The 25,777-nt window shown below is 49.2% G+C and overlaps 2 protein-coding genes across 7 annotated transcripts; one reads left to right on the top strand and one right to left on the bottom strand.

The window, feature by feature from the left end:
- The first annotated feature begins 5,741 nt into the window (after window positions 1-5,741).
- Window positions 5,742-8,421, top strand: Avpr2 (arginine vasopressin receptor 2). Its single transcript, XM_036175578.1, has 5 exons — window positions 5,742-5,843; window positions 5,984-6,108; window positions 6,200-6,243; window positions 6,590-7,474; window positions 7,656-8,421. The coding sequence occupies exons 1-5, from the start codon at window positions 5,742-5,744 to the stop codon at window positions 7,859-7,861; spliced, it is 1,362 nt and encodes a 453-aa protein (XP_036031471.1). The 3' UTR covers window positions 7,862-8,421.
- A 153-nt stretch (window positions 8,422-8,574) lies between these two features.
- Arhgap4 (Rho GTPase activating protein 4) lies at window positions 8,575-24,855 on the bottom strand. 6 transcript variants are annotated; one of them, XM_036175135.1, is made up of 22 exons: window positions 24,686-24,855; window positions 20,086-20,293; window positions 19,846-20,008; window positions 19,588-19,650; window positions 19,088-19,297; window positions 18,031-18,159; window positions 17,692-17,922; window positions 14,316-14,438; window positions 13,974-14,165; window positions 13,792-13,876; window positions 13,513-13,540; window positions 13,246-13,348; window positions 12,048-12,108; window positions 11,886-11,963; window positions 11,674-11,808; window positions 11,473-11,578; window positions 11,149-11,382; window positions 11,006-11,073; window positions 10,735-10,918; window positions 10,323-10,409; window positions 9,886-9,985; window positions 8,575-8,988 (listed from the first exon to the last, which is right to left on the bottom strand). In XM_036175135.1, exons 1-22 carry the CDS (start codon window positions 24,741-24,743, stop codon window positions 8,755-8,757), a joined length of 2,880 nt encoding a protein of 959 aa, XP_036031028.1. In that variant the 5' UTR covers window positions 24,744-24,855; the 3' UTR covers window positions 8,575-8,754. The 6 variants fall into 6 exon arrangements, with proteins under 6 accessions (XP_036031028.1, XP_036031029.1, XP_036031026.1 ...); XM_036175136.1 differs by having other exon boundaries at window positions 14,337-14,438; window positions 24,686-24,854; XM_036175133.1 differs by lacking the exon at window positions 24,686-24,855 and having other exon boundaries at window positions 14,337-14,438; window positions 20,086-21,428.
- Between the last annotated feature and the right edge of the window lie 922 nt (window positions 24,856-25,777).

Consider the following 25,777-nt stretch of genomic DNA (forward strand, 5'->3'; position numbering starts at 1 on the left):
ACCTTGTCTCGAAAACAAACAAACACAAAACAAAACAAAAACATGGAAAAGAGTCCCAGTGTGGTGGCACGTCTATAATCTTAGCATTTGAAGTGTGCGGTTGGAATGAGAATGGCCTTCATAGGCTCATAGATTTGAATGTTTGGTTGCCAGTTGGAGACTGTCTGTGAAGATTAAGAGGGGCAGGCTTTGAGGTTCCAAAAGACTCCTGGGATTTCCAGTATACTCTCTGACTCCTGCTTGCAGATCATGATGTGAGCTCTTAGCTGTTGCTCCAGCCACATACCTATGTATCCTTGCTCTGACATCATAAATTCTATCCCTCTGGAACCATAAACCCAATTATACTCTTTCTTTTAAAAATTCCCATAGTCACAGCATTTTATCACAGCAATAGAAAAGTAAGAGATGAAGGCAAGCAGATAAGGTGTTTAAGGTTAGTCTATTTTCATTTCTCTTAAGAAATTTTCTACTCCACATACTACTATCCACATATTCCCCCCTCCTCCATCCCCCAGCCCTCTTTCCCAAGCCACCCCAAACCCCACATCCCCCAAACTGAGGTCTCCCATGGGGAGTCAGCAGAGCCCAGCACACTGAGCCTAGGCAGGTCCAAGCCCCTTCCCACTGCACCAAGGCTGAGCAAGGTGTCACACCACAGGCACCGGGTTCCAGAAGCCTGCCCATAGACCAGGGACAGATCCTGATCCCCCTGCCTGGGTGCCCCACAAACAGTTCGATCCAAACAACCATCTTCCATATCCAGAGGGCCTAGTCCAGTCCTATGGGGGCTCCACAGCCACCAGTCCACAGTTCATGGGCTTCCACTAGTGTGGCTTGACCAAGGCAACTTATAGAAGAAAGTGTTTAATTGGGGCTTACAGTTTAAGAGGGTGGGCTCATGGCCATCATGGCGGGGAGGATGGCAATAGGCAGACAGACAGGCATAGCCCTGAAGCAGTATCTGAGAACTTACATCTGATCCACAAGCACAAGACAGAGAAAGAGAGGCAGAGAGAGATGCTAACTAGGAAATGGCACCAGCTTTTGAAGCCTCAAAGCCTACTTTCAGTGACATACCCTTTCCAACAAGGCCACACCTTCTAATCCTTCCCAAACAATTCCACCTACTAGGGACCAAGCATTCAAATATATGAGCCTATGGGAGCCAATCTTATTCAAACCACCACACCAGTGCTACATGAGACTGTTTCAAAAAGAAAAGAAAAGAAAAAAATGTTCTTGGGTGGGGAGTACTATGACTTAGTGATAGGACATTTGCATAGCATACACAAATTCAAATAATAACTAAAATGTTAATAGGAGCTGAGGCTGTTGCTCAGAGATAGAGCATACTGTGCATAAAGACCTGGGTTCAATCCTCAGCACTGCAAGATAAATAAATGAATAAATAAACAGAAATTCAATAAACAGAAAACACTCAAAGACTCAAAGTGTCCCCCCAGAAGCCAAAAAAGGATAAAAAGAGAAATAAAAATGGAGCAAACAGAAATCAGACTGTTTGACTTTTGCTGGGGGATGTAAGCAAACATTTATTCACCACAGATAGGGTGCCAATGACAAACCAAAGCAATGAGTTCATTCAAGTCTAGCATGATGAACCAATGAGTTTAATTGTTTATTTATGAGACCTTGGGTATCTTGAAGGCATCTGAAAAGCCCATTCCAACATGGATGAGATTAAGGGAAGCTGCAACCCTGAGGCTTCCTGCACATTCCAAGGGAGCTTCAGAAAAGAAAAAAAAAATGTCCCCATCACTTGATTACAGTTTCCATTATTCTGGAGATGGGTCTTGTGAATCTTGTCACTGTCTAAGCTCTAAACCTCCTAAGTTTAGTTTGTCTTATGAGCATCCCTCCTCCAGAAGGAATGTTTCGATTCAGAGGAACTTGCTATACAGTCAGCATCAGGTGCTAGGGTAGAGCTCACCTGAGAGCAAATGGCAACAGCCAAAAAGTGGAAGCAACTAAGCCGCTATCAGCAGCCAAGCAGATAAATCCAACAAAATAGTACTCAGCTATAAAAATGCCAGCTGGGGATGGAGCTCAGTTAGTGGAGTACTTGCCTACCATGTACAAAGTCCTGAGTTCCATTCACAGTACTGCACAAACCCTGTGTGATAGTGCACTCCTATAATCTCAGGTAGAGGCAGGAGGATTAGAAGTTGGGGTCATCAGCTTCTGTCTAGTATGACAGTAGTGATGGCTGTAAGCACTATGAATGCAGGATAGAAAAATGGTTCAGCAGTTAAAAGTACTCTCTTGCAGAGGACCCAGGTTCAGTTCCTAGCGCCCACACAGTGGCTCACAACCATATGTACCTCCAGTTTCAGGGGGATCAGATGCCCTCTTCTGACTTCTGTAGGAACTAGATATGAATGTGCTGCAAAAGCAGGCATGCAGGCAAAACATTTACACACACACACACACACACACACACACACACACACACACCAAAGCCAAAGACATTATAAATACAATTAAAATACAATTAATACTGCAGAACTGAACATTTTAAATAGTTGAAATGTCAAACTATATCTGTAATTACCCACATAATACCAGCTAAATAAATAGATAAACCATAATTTTTTCTAGTTTTTCAAGACAGGGTTTCTCTGTAGCCCTGGCTGTCCTGGATCTCACTCTGTAGACTAGGCTGGCCTTGAACTCACAGAGATCTGCCTGCCTCTGCCTCCTAAATGCTGGGAATAAAGGCATGAGCCACCATTGCCCAGCAAACCATAATATTTTAAAAAAGAATTTGGGAGGGGTTCACCCAAGTCATTCTAGTTCTGGGTTTTTCACAAGCTTGCTGTCCAACCAGGGCTGCAGATGGAACAAGCTAAAGCTGCCTGGGCCTGTCTCCTTTATGCTCTCTGTGAGCCCTTCTCTGTACTCTCTCCATGATGACTGCTCAGGTCTTCTCATGGGGTGGTAGGGAAGTTAGGCAGCTAACATGGTTGTGATGGGTGAGTACACCAGCTAATAAGGCAGAAGCCACATGCCTCGAATTTTCTGACCCAGCCTCAGAAAGCAAGGGGCACTTTTAGCTGATTATCTTAATCACATGCAACATGCAACCCTACTTGGATTGTACGGGGAGTGTTAAATTTCACCTCTTGATGGGAGGTGGCAAGGCTCCAGGAGAACATGTGGGATGGAGATATTGTTGGGGCTACCTTGGAAAGCCACAATCTGCCACACACCAGTTAAAAGGCAGAGAGTGTCAACCTTAAACAAAGTAGCTATATGGTATTTCCAAGAAGCACTTTTAAGCATAAATACATGCTGAAAGTCAAAGTATGGAAAAAGATATACCAAGCAAGCATGGAGCACAAGAAAGCTGGTGTGGCTTTGCAAACACCAGATAAAGTAGAATTCAGCATAAAGAGTGTTACCAGAAGTAAAAGGGACACTGAAAAGGGACAAATAATAAGGCAATACCAAATCTCTCAAATACATGAAGCAAAAAATGTTCCTCTAAAGGGCTCTAGAAATAAATCTCCCAACACAGTTTGACACTATAACATGTGTTTTTCAGGAACTGATCAAATAAGAAAGAAAAAATGTTAGAATATAGATTTGAACAGTATTACCAAGCAAATTAATCTGATATTTAGAGGGCACTACATCTCCAAGCAGGATAAACCACTTTTCTTTAGTGCAAATGAAAAATTCAGCAACATCAACAAACACCAATAAAGCACAAAGGACGTGGATATCTCTCCACTGTGAAGTTGAATTAAAGAATTCAACTTAATTTAACATTAACGTGAATTAAAGAGTAATAATGATGGGCTGGCAAGATGGCTTAGTGGGTAAAGATGCCTATCACCAAACCTTGTAACCTGAGTTTGATTCCCAGGACTCATATGGTGGAAGGAGAAAAATGACTCCCACAAATTTTCCTCTGACCTATACACACTGTGGTATACACCCCCACCCTCACATAAATAAATGTAATAAAATAAATTTTAAAAGAAATCTACAGTGAAGCATGGCATGGTAGTGCACATCTTTAATTCCCACACTCAGAAGACAAACACAGATGGATCTCTGAGTTCAAGACAGCCAGATCTATGTAGAGAGACTCTATCTCAAAAAATAAAAAGCAAACAAATGAACAACAAAAATATGTAAAGCATGGTGGCACATGCCTGTAATCCCAGCACTTGGGAGACAGAGGCAGGTGGATCTCTGTGAGTTTGAAGTCAGTCTGGTCTACATAGTAAGTTCCAGGACAGCCTGATCTACCTAGAGCAACCCTGTCTCAAAAAACAAAGGAACAAACAAGCAAAGCATGGTACTGTATGTCTATAATCTGCACCTAGGAATCAGAGGACAGAGGCTCCATGCAAGTTTCAGGCCCACCTAATTTACTTAGGGAACTCCAGGCTTACCAGAAGATCCTGTCTCAAAACAGCAAAACCCAAAGGATCCCAAAAGCATGATAAACATTCAATATATATGTGTGTGATAGTGTATATATGTGTGTATTGGATGATGTGTGTCTCTGTGTAGTATGTGTGGAATGTGGAGGTCTGAACTGCATAGCATGTACGAACAAGGAATGGGGGTGGGGTGTGCATCTCTGTCTCTTAGGAATGCATCCACCCCATGTCTCCTCTACCTCAAGGGGCAAGGAGGTGCTAGAGCCCCACCAGACTGGAGGAAACCTTGACCATTGGCAAGGTCCCTGGGCCTGGACCTGGTTCACGCTAGTGCTGTTTTGGTTGCCAGCCTTGTAGGTCAAGGGAAGAAAACCCAGAAACAGGCAAAAAAAAGCTTGGCCTTGGGTGGATGAGCAGGCAACAGCCTGGGACTAAACCAAGCTAACTTGAACAGACAGGAAGCCATAGAAGGAGGGGGAGCTGGTGAGTTACAGGTGTCGGGTATGTGGGTGAGAGAAGTCCCTAACCATCTGTGTCCCTAAGTTCTCTCCTTGGGTTCTTTGACATGGGAACTTGGATCCCTGAGCCTGCTGTTTGTGCGCAAATGTATGAGTCTTCATGCTGTGTGAAGCATGTATTTGAGGGTGTGTGTATGAAGAGAGAGAGAAATGGGTAAGTATACTGGAGATCAGTCTGAAAGGCCTTCCTCCTGGGACAGGTGGTTGCAGGTGGGGCATGAGGAAGAGGATGGGTGCTCCTTCAGGCCCCTGGGGAGGAAGCTGGATCACACACGGGCACATTTAGCCCTGGCTTACCCTTTTCTGTCCCTCAGCTCTGGGCAGCTAACTCAGCTGAGGAGGAGGGCTTGAACGATCCTTAGAGGTTCTCCTATCCCCAGGCTTTTAGCCCTTAGGCACCAGGAGATGAAACAAAAGGCGGCACCTGGCTTGGGTAGGGAAGGGAAGGATTTGCCATGAAAAAGTAGTGATTCTGGGTCAGCTCCAGCCATCTCCAGCCTCAGTTTCCCACTTAGTAGATAAGGTACTGCACTAAATAGTTTCTCACGGCACTGCCATACCAGATGTTCTAGAAAGATGGACCTGTGGGGTAGGGGCAGGCAGGATGGAGGTTGCTGCTGAACCAAGATGGGGACTGGGCTTGAGAGGGGTGGTCCTGGGAACTGACCTAAGAAGCCTGGGGCAGAAAGGGAAATTGGAGGCCAGGAACTTACTTCCTGGTAGATGGAGGAAGGAGGCCAGGGGAGGCGGGAGGCTAGGGGAGGCGGGTGAGGGAGAGGAGGGGGAAGTCTCCTGTTCAGGTCATTGCATGAGGCTGGGTTGGGGCGGGGCCGACAATGGAGAGCAGTCTGAGCACTGGGCCACCTTCACGCTGCTGCTCAGCTGCCCAGAAGCCCAGGAGCTGAAGCAGGTAAGGGGGCTGTAAAAGGGCTCTGAGAAGCACACTTGGTTTCTCTTGTCCAGTCCTTAGCCCTCCAATGATGGTTCTACCCAAGCTGCTATTTGGGCAGGGGGATCTTAGTGTTTACCTCTGATGCCTAATCACCACAGGCTCTTGTGAACTGCCTGGATGGAACCTGGGTTTTGTGTGTTGTTCTGTCTGACTGTTCTTTATATTTCCTGCCCAGGCCTAAATACAGCCTGGACCTCCATCCTGTGAACGCACCTTCAGAGAGGTACCTGCCTCCTGGCACCTCTGTCCTGTACAGTGACCCTGGACAGTGGGGCTGGCACCTGGAGTGGAGGCTGAGTTGGCCCCTGTGACAGGTGTGCAGCCAACCCCACCATGCTCCTCGTGTCCACCATATCTGGTAAGGTTACAGCCACTGGGTTTCTGCTACCCCTTGCTTGGATGAGCCAGGTGGGCTAGGTGGGTCTGATGAAGCCAAGAAGGCCCTTTTTCTAAAACCTCTTTCCCTTCTTGTGAGTGGGTAGGCTGTCAGGAGGGTTTGAAGGGCAGGCACTACCTGCCTTCCAAACCACACACTTCCTTAGAAGTCCCTTCTGCTGGGAGCCAGGAAATGGGCAGTAAGACCAACAAGGGGTTCAAGATACCAGATGCACAGGCCACCATCCCTAGCATTGGAACTTCCTCATTCTAGGGAGCATACACAGCACCTCACTAATTTGTCCCTTGTTCCTCTCACCCTTGCCTAGCTGTGCCTGGGCCTCTTTCGCCCCCTAGCTCTCCCAGCAACAGCAGCCAGGAGGAGCTACTGGATGACCGAGACCCACTGCTAGTCCGGGCTGAACTGGCCCTCCTTTCTACCGTCTTTGTGGCTGTGGCCTTGAGCAATGGCTTGGTGCTGGGAGCCCTAATACGACGGGGCCGGCGTGGACGCTGGGCACCCATGCATGTCTTCATCAGTCATTTGTGCCTAGCTGACCTGGCTGTGGCTCTGTTTCAAGTGCTGCCCCAGCTGGCCTGGGATGCCACTGACCGCTTCCATGGTCCTGATGCCCTGTGTCGGGCTGTCAAGTACCTGCAGATGGTGGGCATGTATGCCTCCTCTTATATGATCCTGGCCATGACGCTAGACCGCCACCGTGCCATCTGCCGCCCTATGCTGGCATATCGCCATGGAGGTGGGGCTCGCTGGAACCGGCCAGTGCTGGTGGCCTGGACCTTCTCACTCCTTCTCAGCCTGCCTCAGCTCTTCATTTTTGCTCAACGAGATGTGGGAAATGGCAGTGGAGTGTTTGATTGCTGGGCCCGATTTGCAGAGCCCTGGGGCCTTCGTGCCTATGTCACCTGGATTGCCTTGATGGTGTTTATAGCACCTGCCCTGGGCATTGCTGCCTGCCAGGTTCTTATCTTCCGAGAGATTCATGCCAGTCTGGTGCCAGGGCCATCTGAGAGAGCAGGGAGGCGCCGCAGAGGGCACCGGACAGGCAGTCCCACCGAGGGAGCCCATGTTTCAGCAGCCATGGCCAAGACTGTGAGGATGACACTGGTGATTGTGATTGTCTACGTGCTGTGCTGGGCACCCTTCTTCCTTGTGCAGCTGTGGGCAGCGTGGGACCCAGAGGCTCCACTGGAAAGTGGGTGTGGGTGTGGCTAAGGCTGGGGGTGAGGGAGGTAAGGGCTTGGCCATACACATTCAAGTACTCCACTTGCTACCTTTATACCCTACTAGTGGGTTCACATGTGGTGCCCCCATGGCTTGCTATTGTGAGCAAGGGACACCCTGAGCTCCAACCTGGACTCTTGTCTCCTTTGTAGGACCTCCCTTTGTGCTGCTCATGCTGCTGGCTAGCCTTAACAGCTGTACCAACCCCTGGATCTATGCTTCCTTCAGTAGCAGCGTCTCCTCAGAGCTACGTAGCCTGCTTTGCTGTGCTCAGAGGCATATCACACCCAGCCTGGGACCTCAAGATGAGTCTTGTGCCACAGCCAGCTCCTCTCTGACCAAGGATACACCCTTCTGAGCATCCACTGGGCTCTTTCCATCCAAAGGCTCCCTGTAGCTCACCTGACTGTCTGGAGTTGGCCCTGGGGGCACCAAGAGAGCGGTACCTTGGCCATTCTTGGTCCTCCCTAGGTCTCATTGTCCCCAGGTATGCAAGAAGGAATGTTCCAGGACTGCAAGGAAACCCTTAAGTTGGCTCCTTTGTGCCAGACATGGGAAGCAACTGGAGCAGAGGCCTCAAGATCTGGGAGGGGAACAGGTAACAGAGGTGCTTGTGCTTCTTACCCTGGCAAGTACCCTGCGGGTGAAGAGGAGTCCCAAGGAGCTGAAGGAAGGACCAGGATGGGGCTAGTAGAACTTCCTGTCATTCCTTCCTTCTGCCTATCTTCCTAATAAAAGTTGTACTTCACTTTCCACATGGAAAAGGTTTCCTCAGACCAGGTAAATAGTGGGTACAGAGGCTGGAATAAAGACAAGGACCCCCACAACTATAGATATACACATGGTCGGAAACCTGTGATATGAGCAACCCAAATTGCACTTTTGTGAGCAGGTCCCTAAATGACAACAGGCAGCTCCATGTCAGAAGACCCTCTTTCCCAAGAGAAGCTGCTAAAGCTGTTCAACCTTCTATCTTGGCATCTGGCCTCTAGCAATGTAGGCTCTGAGAGCTGTACTGCACCTGACCTGTTCAGTCCCCCAAAGCAGAGTGTAGGTTATTACAACAACAACTAGTGCATGGGTCTTTATGAATTGCTGCAACTTCCACCTTCCACAGCCACAGCCCAAGATTTCCCAGCCAAAACACAGAGGGGCTTATCTCTAGCCTTCAAAGTGGCCTAGAGCAGGGTTGTGGAGAGACAACAGACCTAGGAGGAATGGTGGTCTGGTGACTGCTGGAGGTAAGCTGCCTCAGAGTGGCTTGCGAGTTGAGTCTGGACCCTGGGGATGGGAGACTGAGGGGGAAACTGGAGCCCCAGGTCCCCGGGAGAAAACTTTGTTTTTGCCGAAGCTGCTGCAGGCCAGGGGCTTCAGATTTCGGGTTCCTAGACTGCGGGGGGCTGTAGATAATAGCCCATGTCCCTGGCGGACAGCAGCTTTTCCCAGGAGCTCCTTAAACACAGAGTCCATGTTCTGGGCCACAGCCTAGCAGAAAGGAAAAATGGAGGGCACAGTGAGTTTCCCCAAACTGAGGCCTTGGTTACCACATTGCAGCCGCAGCCAGGCTCTCTTCTCCAGGGGACATGGGAGAGACTGCTTGAGCCTCCAGGCCACCTCCCCGACTCCATTCCAGCTATCTTCTTCCAATCACTTTCAGTGTTCCTTGTGAGACAGTAACTTCTTGGTCTGGCTCTGAAGAGGAGTCCCCTCTGAAGCCTGGGTCCCCCCTGTTCTCACCCCTACTCTTTCTCTGGCTGACATCACAGCTTCCATCCATGGTCTCTGGGGCTGTCAACATGCTGGGGATTCCTGGGTCAGTGTCTTCCCCTGGGTCTCCCAGCTGCCAGGCTTTAGTTCCTGTGTGTTTACCAGCCTTTCCTAGGCTCCCTAGGCCTAGGAGCGGGGATACTCTTCCTAAGACTTAGCAACTGTCTTCAAGGATTCCCTGCTTAGTTCATAGGGGCTCAAAGGATCCACTGTATAAAGGGGACTCCCCAAGTTATGGCACTCCTCAGAGTCTTGTTCTGAGACTATTTTGCTTCCCGTCAGCTGTCGCTTCCATTTCCATCTGTCCTTTCCCTCTCCCTGGCTTGCTAAGCAACTAAGCTGCGAAGTCCATCCTGGAGCCTGGAGCCCACACCAACCTACACAATCTGGCCTTTCTCTAGCTCATCTCTGCTTCTGTGCTCCTATCCCTGTCCACCCACCCCATCTCTTCCCCCTTGTCCCTATGCCCCTCCCTAGATTGTGAGTTGACTTGCTGGCACCTGGTGCCCCTGGACGGGGACCAAGGACAATAATAATGAGCCTCACCTTGGGGAGGTCAGAGACCATGTAGAAGAGGCACCCCTTCCTGGTCCCATAGTCAGTCTTGGCTCTTACCTTATCCATCTCCACATGTTGCTCAGGGGAGGTGGGGACCAAACAGTGTCGTCTGTGCCCAGAGGGGCTCACAGCCTCAGGTGGGGTGCCTATTTCCATCCTACAAGGCATAGATAGGAAGATTGGCAATGGCCCTGGGAAATCTTTGACCTAAGCTGGCAGTGCCCATCTTTTAGGTATGACCAAGGAAAGAGGTAAGCCTCCATGGTCCCCAAATTCCTCTGGAACCTCTCCCTGCCACAAATAAGGATGACTCTGTTCTGTCCACACTTAGTGTCCTTTATGCAACAACTCCCCCAATCACATGTGGCCAAAGCCTGAGTCCACATCCTCAAGCTTAACAGTGCAAGTAGCCTCTTGACCCATAGTGTTTGATATTTCTAACAGCACACATGGGCTGAGGGGTCTTTCCAAAGGCCTGTCTTCTCCTAGCTCACCGATTGGTAAACTCCAAGGTCAGGAAGCCCTCTGGATGGCTCACAGATTCTGCCGTGGCCTGCAGACCAGTTGTCTGCTTCTCATCCCTGGGAAGGGAAAAGACTGGTTTGCTTTGGACTCCTTCCTGGCTGGAGCTTGGAGGTCAATGTCCCCTCCTCGATCAAAGGAGTTGGGAATAGTTGTTCTTGGGTACAACCCAGGCCTACAGACTCTGTTTTAGGGTTGGGGAGGGCAGCAACCTTGGTTAGAACAAGTCCTATTTAAGCATGTCAGAATGACAGTGGCTACTTCCAGAAAGAAGGCCTGGAGACTTTATGCTCAGAATGGGCTAAAAAGCAACCATGAACATCACAGGCCAGAAGATCCAAGGCAGATACAATGGGACCCTCCCCAGGGCTACAGCTCACTCACCCCTCAGGCAGTGTGATGTACTTATGGGGAATGAGTCCCTGCACACCAGCATGCTCCCCTCGCCACCAGTCACTTGATGCCCGAGCATACAGCCGTAGCACATCCCCTCGCTGGAATGTCAGCTCCTGGGCTGTCCGGCCAGTATAGGCAAAGCAGGCCACAGCCTCCACAACTCCTTCCTGGTCTGTCAGGAAAAGAGGGTCAGGCTGAGGGTAGAGTAGGTACACAGGTAAAGGATGGGGTAGAGCTTCCCTGCTTAATCCCTCCTCACCATCCTCCTGAGCTGTGGTCCCAGCTTCCAACTCCAGCTCCCCAACAAGGTTCTCCAACTGGCCATCCCTGATGTTTCAAGTAGAGTAAGGCAGGCTTTCCTCCACTAAATTCCCTTTCCCCCAAGAAGCCCCCAAAGCATACCCCAGGCAGCTGGCAGAAGGTGGTGCCATGCACTTCTCATAGACAGGGCCTGGCAACATAGCCAGGGGAGGGAAAACTCGAGCTGGTTGAAGGATAAGAGTCTGCACCAGCTGGTTCACCCTGCCCTGCAAGGCTACAGGATCCTGCCCAGCAGGCACAGGCAACAGTGTAGGCCCGAAGCATACAGCCAGGTTGTAGGAGTCCATCATGTTCTCATCGCTGTACTGGGTCAGGCTGGAGAAATACGCAGGTCATAGGCAGGGAGCTACAGCACTAGTGACCCCTCAACCCCCAACAGCCAACTGGCTCCCCAGAAGTACTCACTGGTTGAGGAAGGTGAAAAGATATCGCAGGACTACTAGCACAGGTCTGGGCAGTCTGGACAGCAGATGGCTCACAGGCTCCACCCGCTCACCCACAGCCTCCAGTTCTGTGGTCAAGGCAGCCCAAGATAGCAGACTGAGTAAAGTTGTAGCCACTAGTATTAGTGGGTGGTCCTCCTACCCAGCTGGCCTTGGGCCTCACCTGCTGAAGCCAGCAGCTCGTTAAACATGTCCAAGGGGAAGAGTGGGGGCTCCAGGCTCCGGAAGTACAGCTTCAGTACCCCAGCCACAGAGTCTAGGTCATGAGCAGTACAACCTTCCACCAGAGGATCCTCCCCTGTGGAGGGTAACATGGTAAAACGAGGTTACCTGTGCCTACTGAAGCCACTGCCACATTTATCCATTGATCCTCACCTCTTTCAAAGGCATCTCGGATCTCAGAAATCCGGGCCTGGGCACCTGATACCCGGAAGATGCCTTCATGCTGCAGGCCTATGGAAGACAAGGAGCTGACAGGCAGAATCCCTTCTCTCACAAATACCCAGTGCCAGGTGGCAGAAAATAGGCTACACTTACCATTGAGGTTAATGAAATGGATACAGCTCTTCACCACAGCGGGCACAGGTTGGCCTGAGCTCTGGGGACAAAGAACACATTTATTTCACTAGGACACAGCAAGTCCTCTGGTCATTCTATCATTTTTCTCCTAATAGTGTTATAGTGTAGTTTATTGGAATCTCTATGAAGAAACTTATTGGCTAGTGCTATAACTTTACCTTTTATTTGCAACTGTAATAAGGCAATCAAAATCCAGATGTTGACTTCCAGTCAACACACTGCAAAACTTCGATCTGCTTCTTAGGAATACTCTCGGTACATAATGGCACAAGCGCAAATGATACTTTTAGTTTCCCCCTTCTGTCTGAGACAGCACCTCATTAATCCCAGGTTGACCTAAAACTTGCTATGTAGCTGAGGCTAGCCTTGATCTCCTGATCCTCCTGCCTCCAACCATTAAGTGCTAGGATTACAGGCTGCACTGCCACACCTGGCTCTTTCAGATCTCCACTGCGTTCCTTTTTTTGCTATTTAGAATTGTCAAGGCCATACAGGCTAGAAGTATGGCCTATAAGCATCTTGTGCTGATCCTAATCATGGGGGAACTCTGACCACCTTATCCCTAAAAATGTTGCAGCCCCAGGTTTTCTTTTTTTTTCTCTTCAAGTATATATTTAATTTTTAAAGATTTTATGTGCATTGGTGTTTTGTCTGCATTCATGGCTGTGTGAAGGTGTCGGATCCCCTGGAACTGGAGGTACAGACAGTTATGAGCTGCCATGTGAGAACTGGGAATTGAACCCAGCTCTTGGAGCCCCAGGTTTTCTGAGTTTAAGAGTTCCCTTTAAAGCTGGGTGGTGGTGGCACATGTCTTTAGTCGCAGCACTTGGGAGGCAGAGGCAGGTAGGTCTCTGTGACTTTGGGGCCAGCCTGGTCTACAGAGTGAGAATTTGTCTCAAAAACCAAAAAGCAAACAACAGTAACAAAAAAAATAGTTCCCTTTAATTGTGTACAGGACACTGGGAAGCCCAGGGAGACCTCAGTGGCATTGGCAAATGGCCTGCATAGGAAGAGGCAGTTGAGGTCCACCCAGGAAGGTTGGGACTAGACAGCACTGGGATTAGGCAGTTGCTTGGACCACCAAAGCTGGAGAAAGACCAAAAGGGACAGGGATGGATGGCTTCCAATGAGTTGGAGTGTAGGGCAAAGCAAATACCCGGATAAACTTCTCCAGGTCACCTCCAAAGAGTCTCTGGTTACACTGGGAGCTAGGTTGGGGTTGGTGGCTCTTGTGGAATTTTCTCTCTGTGCACTGAGTCCTGAAAAGAATGGGAACTTCCTCTTAGGAGAACAAGCCATGGAGAAGCCTTCCCATCCCTAAGCCAGCCAGGCCAGAGGGTGCTGGCAGTAGAGCTAGAGCAAGGCAGTAAGAATAGGGAGATGGGGACCCTTAAAATATGCCAGTACCTCATCAAGGACTCACCAAGATGTTTTTCGCTCTTCCTTGTTACCTGGAAAGGAGAAAATATTGATCTGTCTCTCAGGCTAGGGATCTTCAATTAACCCCAGAGAGAGGAGGCTTGGACTGAAAGCTCAGGATAGTAGAAGGATCAAGGGGTAGAAGAGAAGTCAGTACCTACGCTGGGTTAGTCCCTGCATGCCAAACAACCTCTCTGGTCAGGGAGGGCATGGGTCAGATCAGAGGGAGGAGGACAGGGGCAGCTTTGGGCCCTAGAGAGGGTGTACCTGGAGCAGGACCCACCTCGTTGTATGGCCTCCTGCAGCTTTTCATGCTTGGCCTGCAGCTTAGCAAGAATGCTCCGGCCACTCAGATACTCCTGCAGCTTCTGGAAAATCCAGAGAAGAGTCCCTAGTTTGAACCTCAACTTAGCCTCCTTTCCCTCTGCTGCCCTTTATGGCCTTGTCCCGCCTGTCCAGCCCCACCGTAATGTAGAAGGTCTCTGTCTCCTGCTGCTGGCTCCGTCTTCGGCCTGTCTGTCGAGTGCCCGGGTCTGAGTTTGTGGATTTGAGGGACTCAGTGGAGGGGCTGGCCTGCAAAGAGTCTAGTATGTCCCCATCCTCTGATGCCACCACCTCTAGAAGAGCCTGAAGTGTTGCCTTCAGTGTCTTATTCACCTGAGGGGACAGTGCCAGGGCAGTGAGTAGAGGACAGTGTGGGAGGAAAGAAGCCTACATCTTTAGGAAGAGGAAAGGAAAGCTACTGCCAACTAGGAAGGAACTGTCTGGGCAGCTGAAGCTGAAGAAAGCTCCAAGGCCTGTCCCCACCCCAGGCTTGGCCATCCATGCCTCTTCTGTCTCGATGGTCTTTTGGTCCAGGCGACTCTGGATGTTTTGGGCTCTGGGCAAAATCTCATTCCGAAGTTCCATCTCAACCTGGATCTCAGCCACCTGCAGAGGGTAGTACCAGGGACTAGGCCAGGGCACAGAACTCAGACGAGGCATTAAGGATAGGCCTGAGGAAACATGGTACATCTCTGTTGCTTGCCTCCAATTCCTGAGTGCTAGGATGACAGGCATTCACCACCATGCCAGGTTTATGGGGTGCTGGGGATAAAACCAAGGGCTTTTTCATGCATGCTAGGTAAGCACTCTGCCAACTGAGCTACAATCTCAGTTAAGGATATAACTTTTATCTTCAGTAAATTTCAAATACCAATACAAAGGAACACATAAAATTTAAGTCACACCAGGTGGTAGTGACACACACCTTTAATCCCAGCACTCGGGAAGCAGAGGTAGGCGGATCTCTGTGAGTTCGATGCCAGTCTGGGCTACGAAGTGAGTTCTAGGAAAGCTATACAGAGAAACTCTTGTCTTGAAAAAAAAAAAAATTTAAGTCACATAAAAAAAAGGACATAGGCTGCAAGATAGATAAATCTTGAGGAATGGAATGAACCAGTCTCTACAAGACAAATACTATGTAAGCATACTACTGTGAGAGACCTTTATGTGTCAGTGCTGTAGCCAAGTTCACAGAGACAGCAGAATAGTGGGTTCTAGAAGCTGGAAGGAGAGCAATGGAGACCTAAATATTTAACGGTGACAAATTCTGTGTAAGAAAATAAGAAGTCTAGAAATAGGGTGATAGTCACATGGCAATGTAAATGCACTTAACATCACTGAACTTTGAACTTGAAAATATCAGAAATAATAAATTTTATCTTTTATCAATTAAAAAATGTGATCTATTAGGTTGGAAAGATGGCTCAGCAGTTAAGAGCACTTGCTGTTCACCCCAAGGACCTGAGTTCCAGCACCCATGTTAGGTGGGTCACAACCATCTGTAACTCTAGCTCAGGTTATCCAAAACTCTCTCTGGCCTCCACAGGCACCCACACACAGGTGGTATATATATTCACACACATACTTACACATAATTAAAGAAATCTTTAAAAAAATAATTATCTATTTAAAAGTAGACATAGTGGGAGCTGAAGAGATGGCTCAGTGGTTAAAAGTGCTTATTCCTTTTGCAGAGGAACAGAGTTTGGTTCCCAGTACACATATCAGGCAGCTCATAACCACTTGTAACTCCAGCTCCAAGAGATCCAATGCTCTCTTCTGACTTCTGTAGGTACCTGTATGCAGATGCACACACACACACACACACACACACACACACACACACACACACACACCTATTTATTTATTTATTTACTTGCTTATTTATTTATTTATTTTGGGTCTTCAGGACAGGGTTTCTCTGTGTAACAGCTCTGGCTGCTCTAGAACTCACTCAGTAGACTATGCTGGCCTCACACTCAAAGATCTGCCTGCCTCCGCCTCCCAGTGCTGGGATTAAAGGCGTGGGCCACCACTGCACTGGCAGTAAATTTGTTTTTAATTCAGCAAAGAGATGGAAGAGATTCCAAAGAAATCTCTTTTAATTGAGATGGGAAAGAGGAAAGAGAAAACAGAGGAAATTAGAGAATCGATCAACTTGTGAGATCCAAGTACAAGGCAGGAGGAGGGGAGAGAAGAAGGGATAGAGAAAGAGAGGAGGAGGAGGAAGAGAATATCCAAAGAATCCAAAAAACTCAAGCAGACAGGCACACTTATTGTCTAATACCAAGAAGGAAAATGGATCCTCAAAGCAGAGCATTATAGAATTTTATGTCAGAAGAGAAAGACTACCTTGAAAGTTTATGAGATGAGGACAGATGTCTAGTTAGAAATGATGCTGTATGCCTGATGTGGTGGCGCACACCTTTAATCTCAGTAGTCAGGAGGCAGAGGCAGGCAGATCTCTGCGAGTTCAAGGCCAGCCTGGTCTACAGAGCAAGTTCCAGGACAGCCAGGGATAGACAGAGAAACCCTGTCTTGAAAAACCAAAAACAGAAAGAAAGAAAGAGAGAGAGAAAGAGAGGGGGGGAAGGAAGGAAGGAAGGAAGGAAGGAAAGAGAAAGAAAGAAAGAAAGAAAGAAAGAAAGAAAGAAAGAAAGAAAGGGAAAGAAAGAAAGAAAGAAAGAAAGAAAGAAAGAAAGAAAGGGAAAGAAAGAAAGAAAGAAAGAAAGAAAGAAAGAAAGGGAAAGAAAGAAAGAAAGAAAGAAAGAAAGAAAGAAAGAAAGAAAGAAAGAAAGAAAGAAATGATGCCATATGCCAGGTGGTGGTGGTGCATGCCTTTAACCCCAGTGCTGGGGAAGCAGAGGCAGGCGGATCTTTGAGTTCGAGGCCAGCCTGGTCTACAAAGCAAGTTCCAGGACAGCCAGGGCTGTTACATAAAGAAACCCTGTCTTGGGGGCTGGAGAGATGGCTCAGCAGTTAAGAGCACTGTCTGTTCTTCCTGAGGTCCTGAGTTCAATTCCCAGCAACCACATGGTGGCTCACAACCATCTATAATGAGATCTGGTGCCCTCTTCTGGCCTGCAGAAAGAACACTGTATACATAATAAATAAATCTTTAAAACAAAACAAAACAAAACAAAACAGGGAGCTGGAGGGATAGCTCAGAGGTTAAGAGCGCTTGACTGTTCTTCCAGAGGTCCTGAGTTCAATTCCCAGCAACCACATGGTGGCTCACAACCACCTGTAATGAGATCTGGTGCCCTCTCTGGCCTGAAGGCATACTGACAGACAGAACACTGTATACATATAACATGCATACATAATAAATAAATACATCTTTAAAAAAAACAACGAAGGAAGGAAAGAAGAAATTATTCTGCATGCTATTATGAAATCTGTTGGTGGTGTTGTCTGGTTGTCTGTTTGTTGACAGGTTTTTACACTGAAGCCCAAGCTGTGGGCTTCATTATGTAGCCCAGGCTAGCCTTAAATTTAGGGTAATCCTTTTGCCTTCATTTCCCCAGTGCTAGGATGACTGGCATGCACTACCATATATGGCTACAAAGAGTTTTCAACGTATAGTGTATGGACAGCCATCTGGACTACTGTGGTTGCACTGTGTTTGAAGGCAGCCCCCTAAGTGAACTGCCACAGCAAACTGTTCTAATGGGCCAGAGGCCATGGATTAAAGAGCTGAGAAATAAGGACCTTCAGCATCCTGGAATTTCTTGTTTGTTTTGTTTTAGCAAAGTGTAAATTATGTGACTGACCCACATTAGCATGAAGTCCATAGAATGTGAAGCCCTTTGAAATCATGCTTGGGCTTTAAGGGTAGCAGGAATAAACTAACCCTCACCTCATCACCTTCATGGGGCTGGTAGTCAAAGTGTAGATCGTGTATATCGGGACAGAAGGCCCTGGCATGAACCTCAAGCACCTTGGCCTTGTCCCCTGGAGGATCTAGGGCCTCCAGAGCCTCTTCCAGGCTGCCCAATCCCTGCATCTGGGAGGCTTGGGTGCGGTTCTCAGCAGCTGTGTAGCTCCGGAGGGTCTGTCCCAGGGCCAAGTGGAAACCTGTGTCACAGCACTGGGAAGAAGCAAGCAGACACTGTTGTGGGTCTGGAGCTAAAGCCAACGGTTCCAAGCATTTAAGCTCCAATACCATGGTCCACTTGCCTGCCCACACAGGACTTACATCCATGAGGTCCAAGATATCATGCAAGTAGTAGTTGCTGACGGCAGCATTGACACTGGCCAGGCTGAGCAGGTACTCGTTTCGGGCCTTAGTGCACTTAAGTTTATGCTCCAAGAACTTGGCCTGACGCTGCTCAAGACACCAAAGCACACCAGGGTCACCCATGTGGAGATCACATTCCCTCTACCAACAAGCATGCCAATGTGCCACAGTCCCTCATACTTAACTTGACATGAACTTCTTTATGCTGCCACACACCAACCCTTGGTGCATCCTCAGTGCTCAGTGCTACTGTGAACAGAGTCTCCTCTCAGCTCCCAGAACCTGTCTTGACTCCCTAGCTCTTAACTGGATACTTTTGATCTCTTAGCAAGGGCTGACCCCCTTAACCCCGTCCTTGCCTTGGTTTGAGTCCCCAACATGCCTCACTGTCATTCTCCAAAGAAGTGGAAGTAGGTCACATAGAAACAGATGGCTAAATAAAAGGCATTCATATTCAGACCCTGTGACAGAGGTATGAACTAGGAAAATTATGAGAAAGCCACTTAGGCTCCACATGGGGTTGGCACAAAACAAAAGCCATTGCTCTCAGCCCCATTTAGCTTGGAGCCTCTCCATTCTTTCCATGGGGTCCCCTCGAATGCTTCTTCCGAAATGGCATCCAGTCTCACTCATCCTGAGTTCTTGTGCTCCTAAAAACTCCTAAAAGCTAGCTAGGAAAAAGTCATCCAGGCTTAGCGTACTACAGCTCTGCACTCTAGCACGGCTGTGGGACAACATGCTCGGAGCATAATGTGATAGAATCAATCTTTCACGACACTGTGTCTTTCCCTATCTTTCAAGTCTGTTGAAATCTCTGTAGCATTGTCTTTCTACATCCCAGAGCTGCTATCAGGTCTGACCAGGAAGAAAAAAAATCTTGCTTGAGGCCTATGGTTCTTCCCCCACACTTTTGCCACAGGGACAGCCAAGAGCTTATAGAAAGAAATGCCCCCTGGACAAAGGCCAGAGCCATCAGAGCTGGACAGAGAGGGGGCCCATAGCTTTCTAGGCCCACCTTCTCCACTAGCCGCCCTCCTTTCTTGAGAGAGCTCTTTCGGAGGGGGCCTGTCTCAGTGGTGGTAACAGCAGTGGTGCTGGCAGAGGCAGCAGTGCTGGCGGGCAGGGCATTCCGGCCTGACCGCTTCTCCTCCTGCCGCTCAGCTTCCCGGAGTTTGGTCTCAGCATTCATGCTCTCCAAGTAGTACACATGATATGTCTTCTTGGTCTGCAGGAAAGTCCAGGAAAGGCAGCCCTGCTGAAGGTCATGACCAGGAACAGTACCCCTCAGTGCCCCTGGGATTTAGATCTTAGTGTTGGGCCATTTCACCTAAGTATGTTGTCATCTAACCACTCTGTCCCCAGAGCATAGAGGTTCATGCCTGCTGTTCCTGCCCCCACCCCACCCCAGACTCAGGTCATCCCTGAGCACCCATTCTCTTGAGCCTCAATGGGAGATGTGATGGCATGGGACTGTTCCTGCTTCCCCCTGATTAGCACACAGTGGGTCCTGCTTACTGTCTGGAGTTCTGAGACCACCTCCAGGAGCTCATCCTGCAGCTGCTGCACCAGGTCCTTACTCTAGAGATGAAGAGGTATGTGTGACCATAGCCTCCCACCATCCTGTGACAACCCATCCCACCTGAGATTGGTACAAGCCAACCTTGAGCTGCAACTTCCACCTGGTCCCCCATGCCTCTTAACCATAGTACCTCCAGATAGATCCCCATGGGCTATGTTAGATCCTGAGGCCCTCCACAACTTGTGTGACCCTACCTTTTTGACTATGCGTCCCACATCCTCAGCAATATGACTCAGGCGCTGAGCCAGGGGCCCAGCCAGCACCTCGCTGAGGGCGGCACTTTCTCGACTCTGCTGCCTTGTGTGCTCCAGCAACACAGACCAGCAGTGCAAGGGTGACAGGAGAGTCGGCTCCTTCCTGTAGCAGAGGAATACTCAGACCAGGGAGCCTAGGTCTTAGGCCCTGCAAGGCACTGCTGCCAGTGTGATACCTACCGGAAGCTTTGCTGCTCCCGGCTGCTGCCCCCCAGGCGACCACTGCGGCTGGCAAAGCGTTCAGCCAACTTGTCCAGGCCCCGAGAGTACTCCAGCTCCACCTCTGCCCGGCGCCGCATGAACTCAGCTAGCTCCTGCAGCAAATCTCGCCGCAGCTCTCCCTGAAGCTCCAGGCAACGGAGCTGCTCACTCAACTGTGAGCGCATCTCTGTAAGGGGACCTCGGTTCAGGTCTGGCCGACATGTACGGCTTGAGCCAACCAGGCCAGTAAGAGGTAAGGGAGGCAAAGACAGACAGACAGACAGACATACAGACAGACAGACAACCATCCTGTCCACACCAAAGGTTCCTTGACACCTGACTGAGCTAAAAACTGGAACTAAGTGCAGAAGAAGTGTGTCCTGAAGCAAGGTACCCAGGCTCAGCAGCCCCTGTGCACTTGGGAAGGGTCCTGAGGCAGAAAACTCAGTGCTCTGGCTTCTAAACAGACACAAGAAGCTGTTCAGGGGTGGGACTGCTGTGGCACTCTGTCAAGCCTTTAAGGACTTCAGGCCAGATTAAACTGGTCCCATAGTAAGGGTCATGGCCAAGTTTGATATGTGAAGGGACAGAGGAGCTGGCCTAAGTTTTCTATTTGTTGTGTTCTACTGGCAGTTACCCACCCCAGAGTTTTTCCCTCTATCCTACAGGGGAGTCATAGCTGAGGGCCCCACACCACCACAGGCCTTTTGACATCTTATCTCTGGCTTGATTTAGCAATACTTCTTCCCTCACCCATATCTCAAGCAAAAGCTGCCTGTCTTGCAAGCTGCTAGCAACATTATGCCTCACATCCCCAGACCAAAGACCCAGATGAGCACCACAACCCATGTATCAAGCACAAAGACACACTGTCTTGGCTTCTAGAAAGCAGGATGTCCACAGATAGGTCTTCAGCCATATCCTCAGAGCAGAACATTAATTGATTTCTTCATTTAGTAGAATGGTGACTTCGCATCTATTTCATTCTAGGCATATTCTAGACACAGTGCCTGCTCTGCTGAAGCTGGAACCATAGTGGGGGACAGATAGCATGGGAAAAGAGCCATGGTAGATTGGGAAAAGAGCCATGGTAGAATGATCAGGAGCAATGATTGGTACTTATAAGACGTATACACAGGCCAAGTGTGGTGGTGCACATCTGTAATACCAATACTCAAAAAGTACAAGCAAGAATATCCAAAATTCAAGATCATCTTTGGCTACATCTTTGAGGCTTACCTGGGCTAAAGGAGACACTGCCTTAAAAGAGTATACAAAAAGCAAGGGGGAGCCAGAGCCAGGCAGATCTTTATGAGTTTGAGACCAGCCTTATCTACAGAGCTAGTTCTAGGACAGCCAGAGCTGTTACAACAGAGAAACCCTGTCTCAAACAAACAAACAGAAAGCAAGGGGGAGGAATCTGGAAGGAGGGGAGGGGAGCAGATGACCAAAAGCTTGGGGTCCAGGATTCAAACTGAATGCCCAGGGAAAGGCAAGCCAGGGGGTAGAGCCCTGTGGACTCATTTCATTTTCAGGGTCCCCCTGGCTACTGTGTAGAGCCCAAGGGGCAGCTACTACACTTGTCTAAGGAAAAGATAGTGGGTACTGGGAGCCAGTCTGAAAGGCAAGCTCCAGAGATAGCTGTTCAATAGAAATCCACTGTGAAGAGATCAGAATGGGTGGACTTTTGTCTTGACAGTGACTTTCCTAGGGCTATGAGATAAAAGGCCTCCTTAGGTATCTCCTACCCAGACCTCCCCATCTCCCCTTCTAATTTCCTTTCTCAGTATGTCCCCTGCCTGCTCTCAGACTCCACTCTATGGTGGGACTTACTTCTTTTCCTGAGTCCAGGTACTCCAGATTCAACTGCCTGCACAGCCTACTCATCAGCCTTCTACCCTACACACTGGACTCTCTTGGGGCGGGCTTCTTAACCTGGTCACTGGAATTGCTAAATTTCCACCATGGGGACAAGTCAGGCAGAAGGAAGCGCGCGCGCGCGTGTGTGTGCGCGTGTGTGTGTGTGTGTGTGTGTGTGTGTGTGTGTGTGCACGTGTGCGCACGCAAAACCCCAACACTGAAGCCAAAGCAAAGCCCACAATACCAAGTGTCACTGTCACCAGCCTCCTGTGGCTGAAGTGGTGTATGCCAGCCAGCCACTCATTAGGATAACTGTTAATGCTGCTGACTTCAATTAGGGGAGTCTCCATTAAATGAGACTAATAGGTTTTGAAGAATGGCAATTTAAGATCATTCCAAGCAGGGTCTCAAAAGTCCCCAGCATGCCCTTCCTTGTAGGTTGCCCTGCCCTCCAAAAAGGATGTGCTACCAAGGAGGGACCTATTATAGCTGCACAATGCTAAGTGCACCAGCAGACCACAGTATTGTATGGGCTTTCCACCAGTAGCAATAGCATTTCTGGTCTGAACATGCACACCAGCCAGTGTCACAAAGCTATAGATTGCATGCCAGTTGCATCTGAGGTCCACAGAAGGCAGGAAACTGCTGCCCCAAGTCTCCAGGTTGTGCCATGGCAGAGCTTTCAGATCTTAGCTCAAAGAGATCTCTGCCAAACTAGCTCTGGCCCTTGTCTAGCCCCGATGTGCTCTTGGCACCTTGGCTGTCCTTTGCAGTAGTTATCATCATACATGAAAACAACTGTGTGCAATCTTTCTCTCCTCAGGCCTATGAACCACCAAGGACTGCTTCTCTTTTAAACAATAAAGTATTCCCAGAGCAAAACAGATGTATTAAAAAAAAAAGATCTGGCAGCTGGGTGTGGTGGCACAGGCTTGTCATCCCAGCCCTGGAAGGTTGAGGCAGAGGATGCTGCAAGTTACAGACCAGCTTGAGTAAAATAATGAGTTCAAGACTAACCTGAGCTACAAACCAAGCTCCAGTCCCACCTACCCAAACAAACAAACAAAAGAACTTCTGACAAAAAGGAGTGAGAAATCCTGCATATTTGCATTGCAAAACTGGGATCCAGGCCCCTCCAGCACTTCCTGTGAGCCAGGCATTCACTCTCACTTCTGCTGACCAGTGGAGTAGAATAGATGGCCTCCAAACCACGACTATGCTGACCTTTCAGAATTTAAAGTGTGAAGACAGTGCCCCTGTTCCAGCATAGTCGGAAGACCTTTTTTTTGAGGGAGGGCCATGAGAAATAAAAGCCACAAAAGCTAGACACCCTGAATGAGCAAGGGCTATCTTAAAGACAGTCTTGTGCCAAACTCCAGTTTCTTGGTGAGAACTAACTGGCCTGTGTTTGCTGATTGAAGTGATTGAAGACTTTTTAAGGTCCTTGGGCTTCACAACAATTGTTTGTTGTTTTTACTTAAAGATTTATTTATTTATTATGTATACAGAAGAGGGCGCCAGATCTCATTACAGATGGTTCACCATGTTGTTGCTGGGAATTGAACTCAGGACCTCTGGAAAAGTTTAACCTCTGAGCCATCTCTCTAGCCCCCTGTTTGTTGTTTTTGTGATACAGGGTTTCTCTGTAGCCCTGGCTGTCCTGGAACTCACTCTTTAGACCAGGCTAGCCCTGAACTCAGAGATCTGCTTGCCTTTGTCTCCCAGAGTGCCGGGATTATAAGGCATGCCCCCATAACCTCCCAGCTGCTTCTCAATATTTTGAGGAAGTAGGATGGGATCTTTGTCTCCACCTGCTGGCTCACCCTCTGCAGTCACTCACATTGGCTCTGGACACCAAGATGAGGACTGGGTCAAACTTTCAAAGGCAGCTATGCTCACCACTATAGCAGCAACACATGACTAAGACACACTTTGGTATAAGTTGCTTGCACCAAATAAGAACATTGGAATTTCATCTACAGATCGGAAAACTCCAAAGGTCATTTTATTCCTCTTCTTGGGAGCTGTTGTGCTGTGTGACACTGCTTCTCTGAGCTTGTATCCACAATAGGTAAAAAAATAGAGCCAGTGAGAGTGGTAATGGGAGTCAAGAAATCTGGAGGCAACAAGAAACTGGGGGAGGGGCAGTTAGATTGCTGCTCCTTTCCTGTGCAAGAGTTACCTACCACACCCTGAAGAGATGAAGCTGTCAGCTAAGAACTTACACAGCTTATTTGCATGTGATTTGCATTGACCTGTTTGCCAGAATCCAGAGGTCTAATATCCTAAGGCTGTAAAGTCAGTCCAGTTGAATTTCTCTAACCCACATTCAGTCTTTCAACCTGACCCAGGGCCAACAACCCTAATCCGCAAGCTATTTAAGTGCCAAAGGGAGGCGAAGGTGCTAAGGCTTCATGGATTCTAGTGGTGTTAAGAGTGAGGTGTCAGGCCACCAGCAAAGTCAAGGTGGCCCATTACATCCAGCTAGAAAGCCACCCTCTCAGTCTGCCCTTCCCTCAGGCTACCAGAGTCATTGCTGCCTGAGTGAGCAGCAGGCAAGCCAAGTTAAGTACAGAGGCTGGAGGGAGGGCATGGGCAGACAGTTGAGGCCAAAAGGCTCCAAGAAGCTGGGCCTGGGCTCCCTCCTCCACCCCGTTCCGGGGATATCAGAGGTTCAGCAGTGGACACTCAGTAAACCAGGCCTGAAGCGCCCTCTCACCTTTGACTTGTGACTCATACTCAACCCGCTCCCTCCGCAGCTTCCCGTGCGCCGCCATGGTCGAGGGCTGATCCCGCCTTCGAGTCCCGATGCTCCCACGCGGCGGCCAAGGCGAGACCGCGGAGCACAGGGACCAGGGGCGCCAAGGCCAGCACAGTACGACAGCTCCGCCCTGCCCCGCCTCGCCTCGCCCCGCCCCCAGCACGGTCCCCCGGAGGGGCGGGGCGGCCAGGACCAAGCGCTGCTTGCTGCTTGGGTGGGTCTCTTACGGCGCCCCTTCCCAGCACACAGCTCTTGAGGCAGGCTGTCTTGTTCTGCTCCTCTACTTAGCTCACCTTGAACCCTAAGATTCAGCATCAAGCAGCCAATGCAAGAGAGCCCCAACATGCCTGGGACCACCTGCTGCTGTTCCTCACCATCTGCAGAAAGCTATCTGTGGTCCCCAAAGTCAGACCACACCCCTGTGCCCACTGGCCCTCAATACTAGTGGACATTGGCGCCATAGCTGCTCCAGGCCCAAGACTGCCCCTAGACGGCCTCCCTCCCCCCAGCCTCCCTGGACATCAGATGCCACCCTCCTTCTCAGAGTCACAGCCCTGAGGCCTAAGGGAGCCTCAACAGCTGATGGGAAGTTCCCCCAGAGAACTGCAGGCCTGTGTTCCTTCTGGGCCCCGAGGGGGGAGGAGGGTGTTCAGCTACTGTTCTCTTTCTACTCAGCACCAAAGGAAAGAACTAGCCTCATTTCCCCATAGGTAGTTACCACTTCCTGCTGCCGGAAGAGACTCTTTTTGTCACTTTTCCCTTGCATCTTGCACCTGTAGGGACCTATACTCTGAGACAGCTTGGGAGCAACTCCTATTGCCTCTTTTATCTAGGGATAAAGGGGATTTGCTCCACCCCCACCAACTCTAAGCCAGAGGGCAAGACCTTCTCATCGGTCAATTTGTGATGTTTTGTATTACAAGTTTTGAGATAGGGTCTCATTCATAGGGCTTCATTCCTTACACAATCCAGGCTGGCTTCAAACTTGAGGCAATCTTTCTGCCTCTGCCAAGTACAATTACAGGTATGTATAACCACACTAGGCTTTTT

Source organism: Onychomys torridus, chromosome X, assembly GCF_903995425.1.
Source record: "Onychomys torridus chromosome X, mOncTor1.1, whole genome shotgun sequence".
In the NCBI taxonomy this organism is placed as follows: domain Eukaryota; kingdom Metazoa; phylum Chordata; class Mammalia; order Rodentia; family Cricetidae; genus Onychomys; species Onychomys torridus.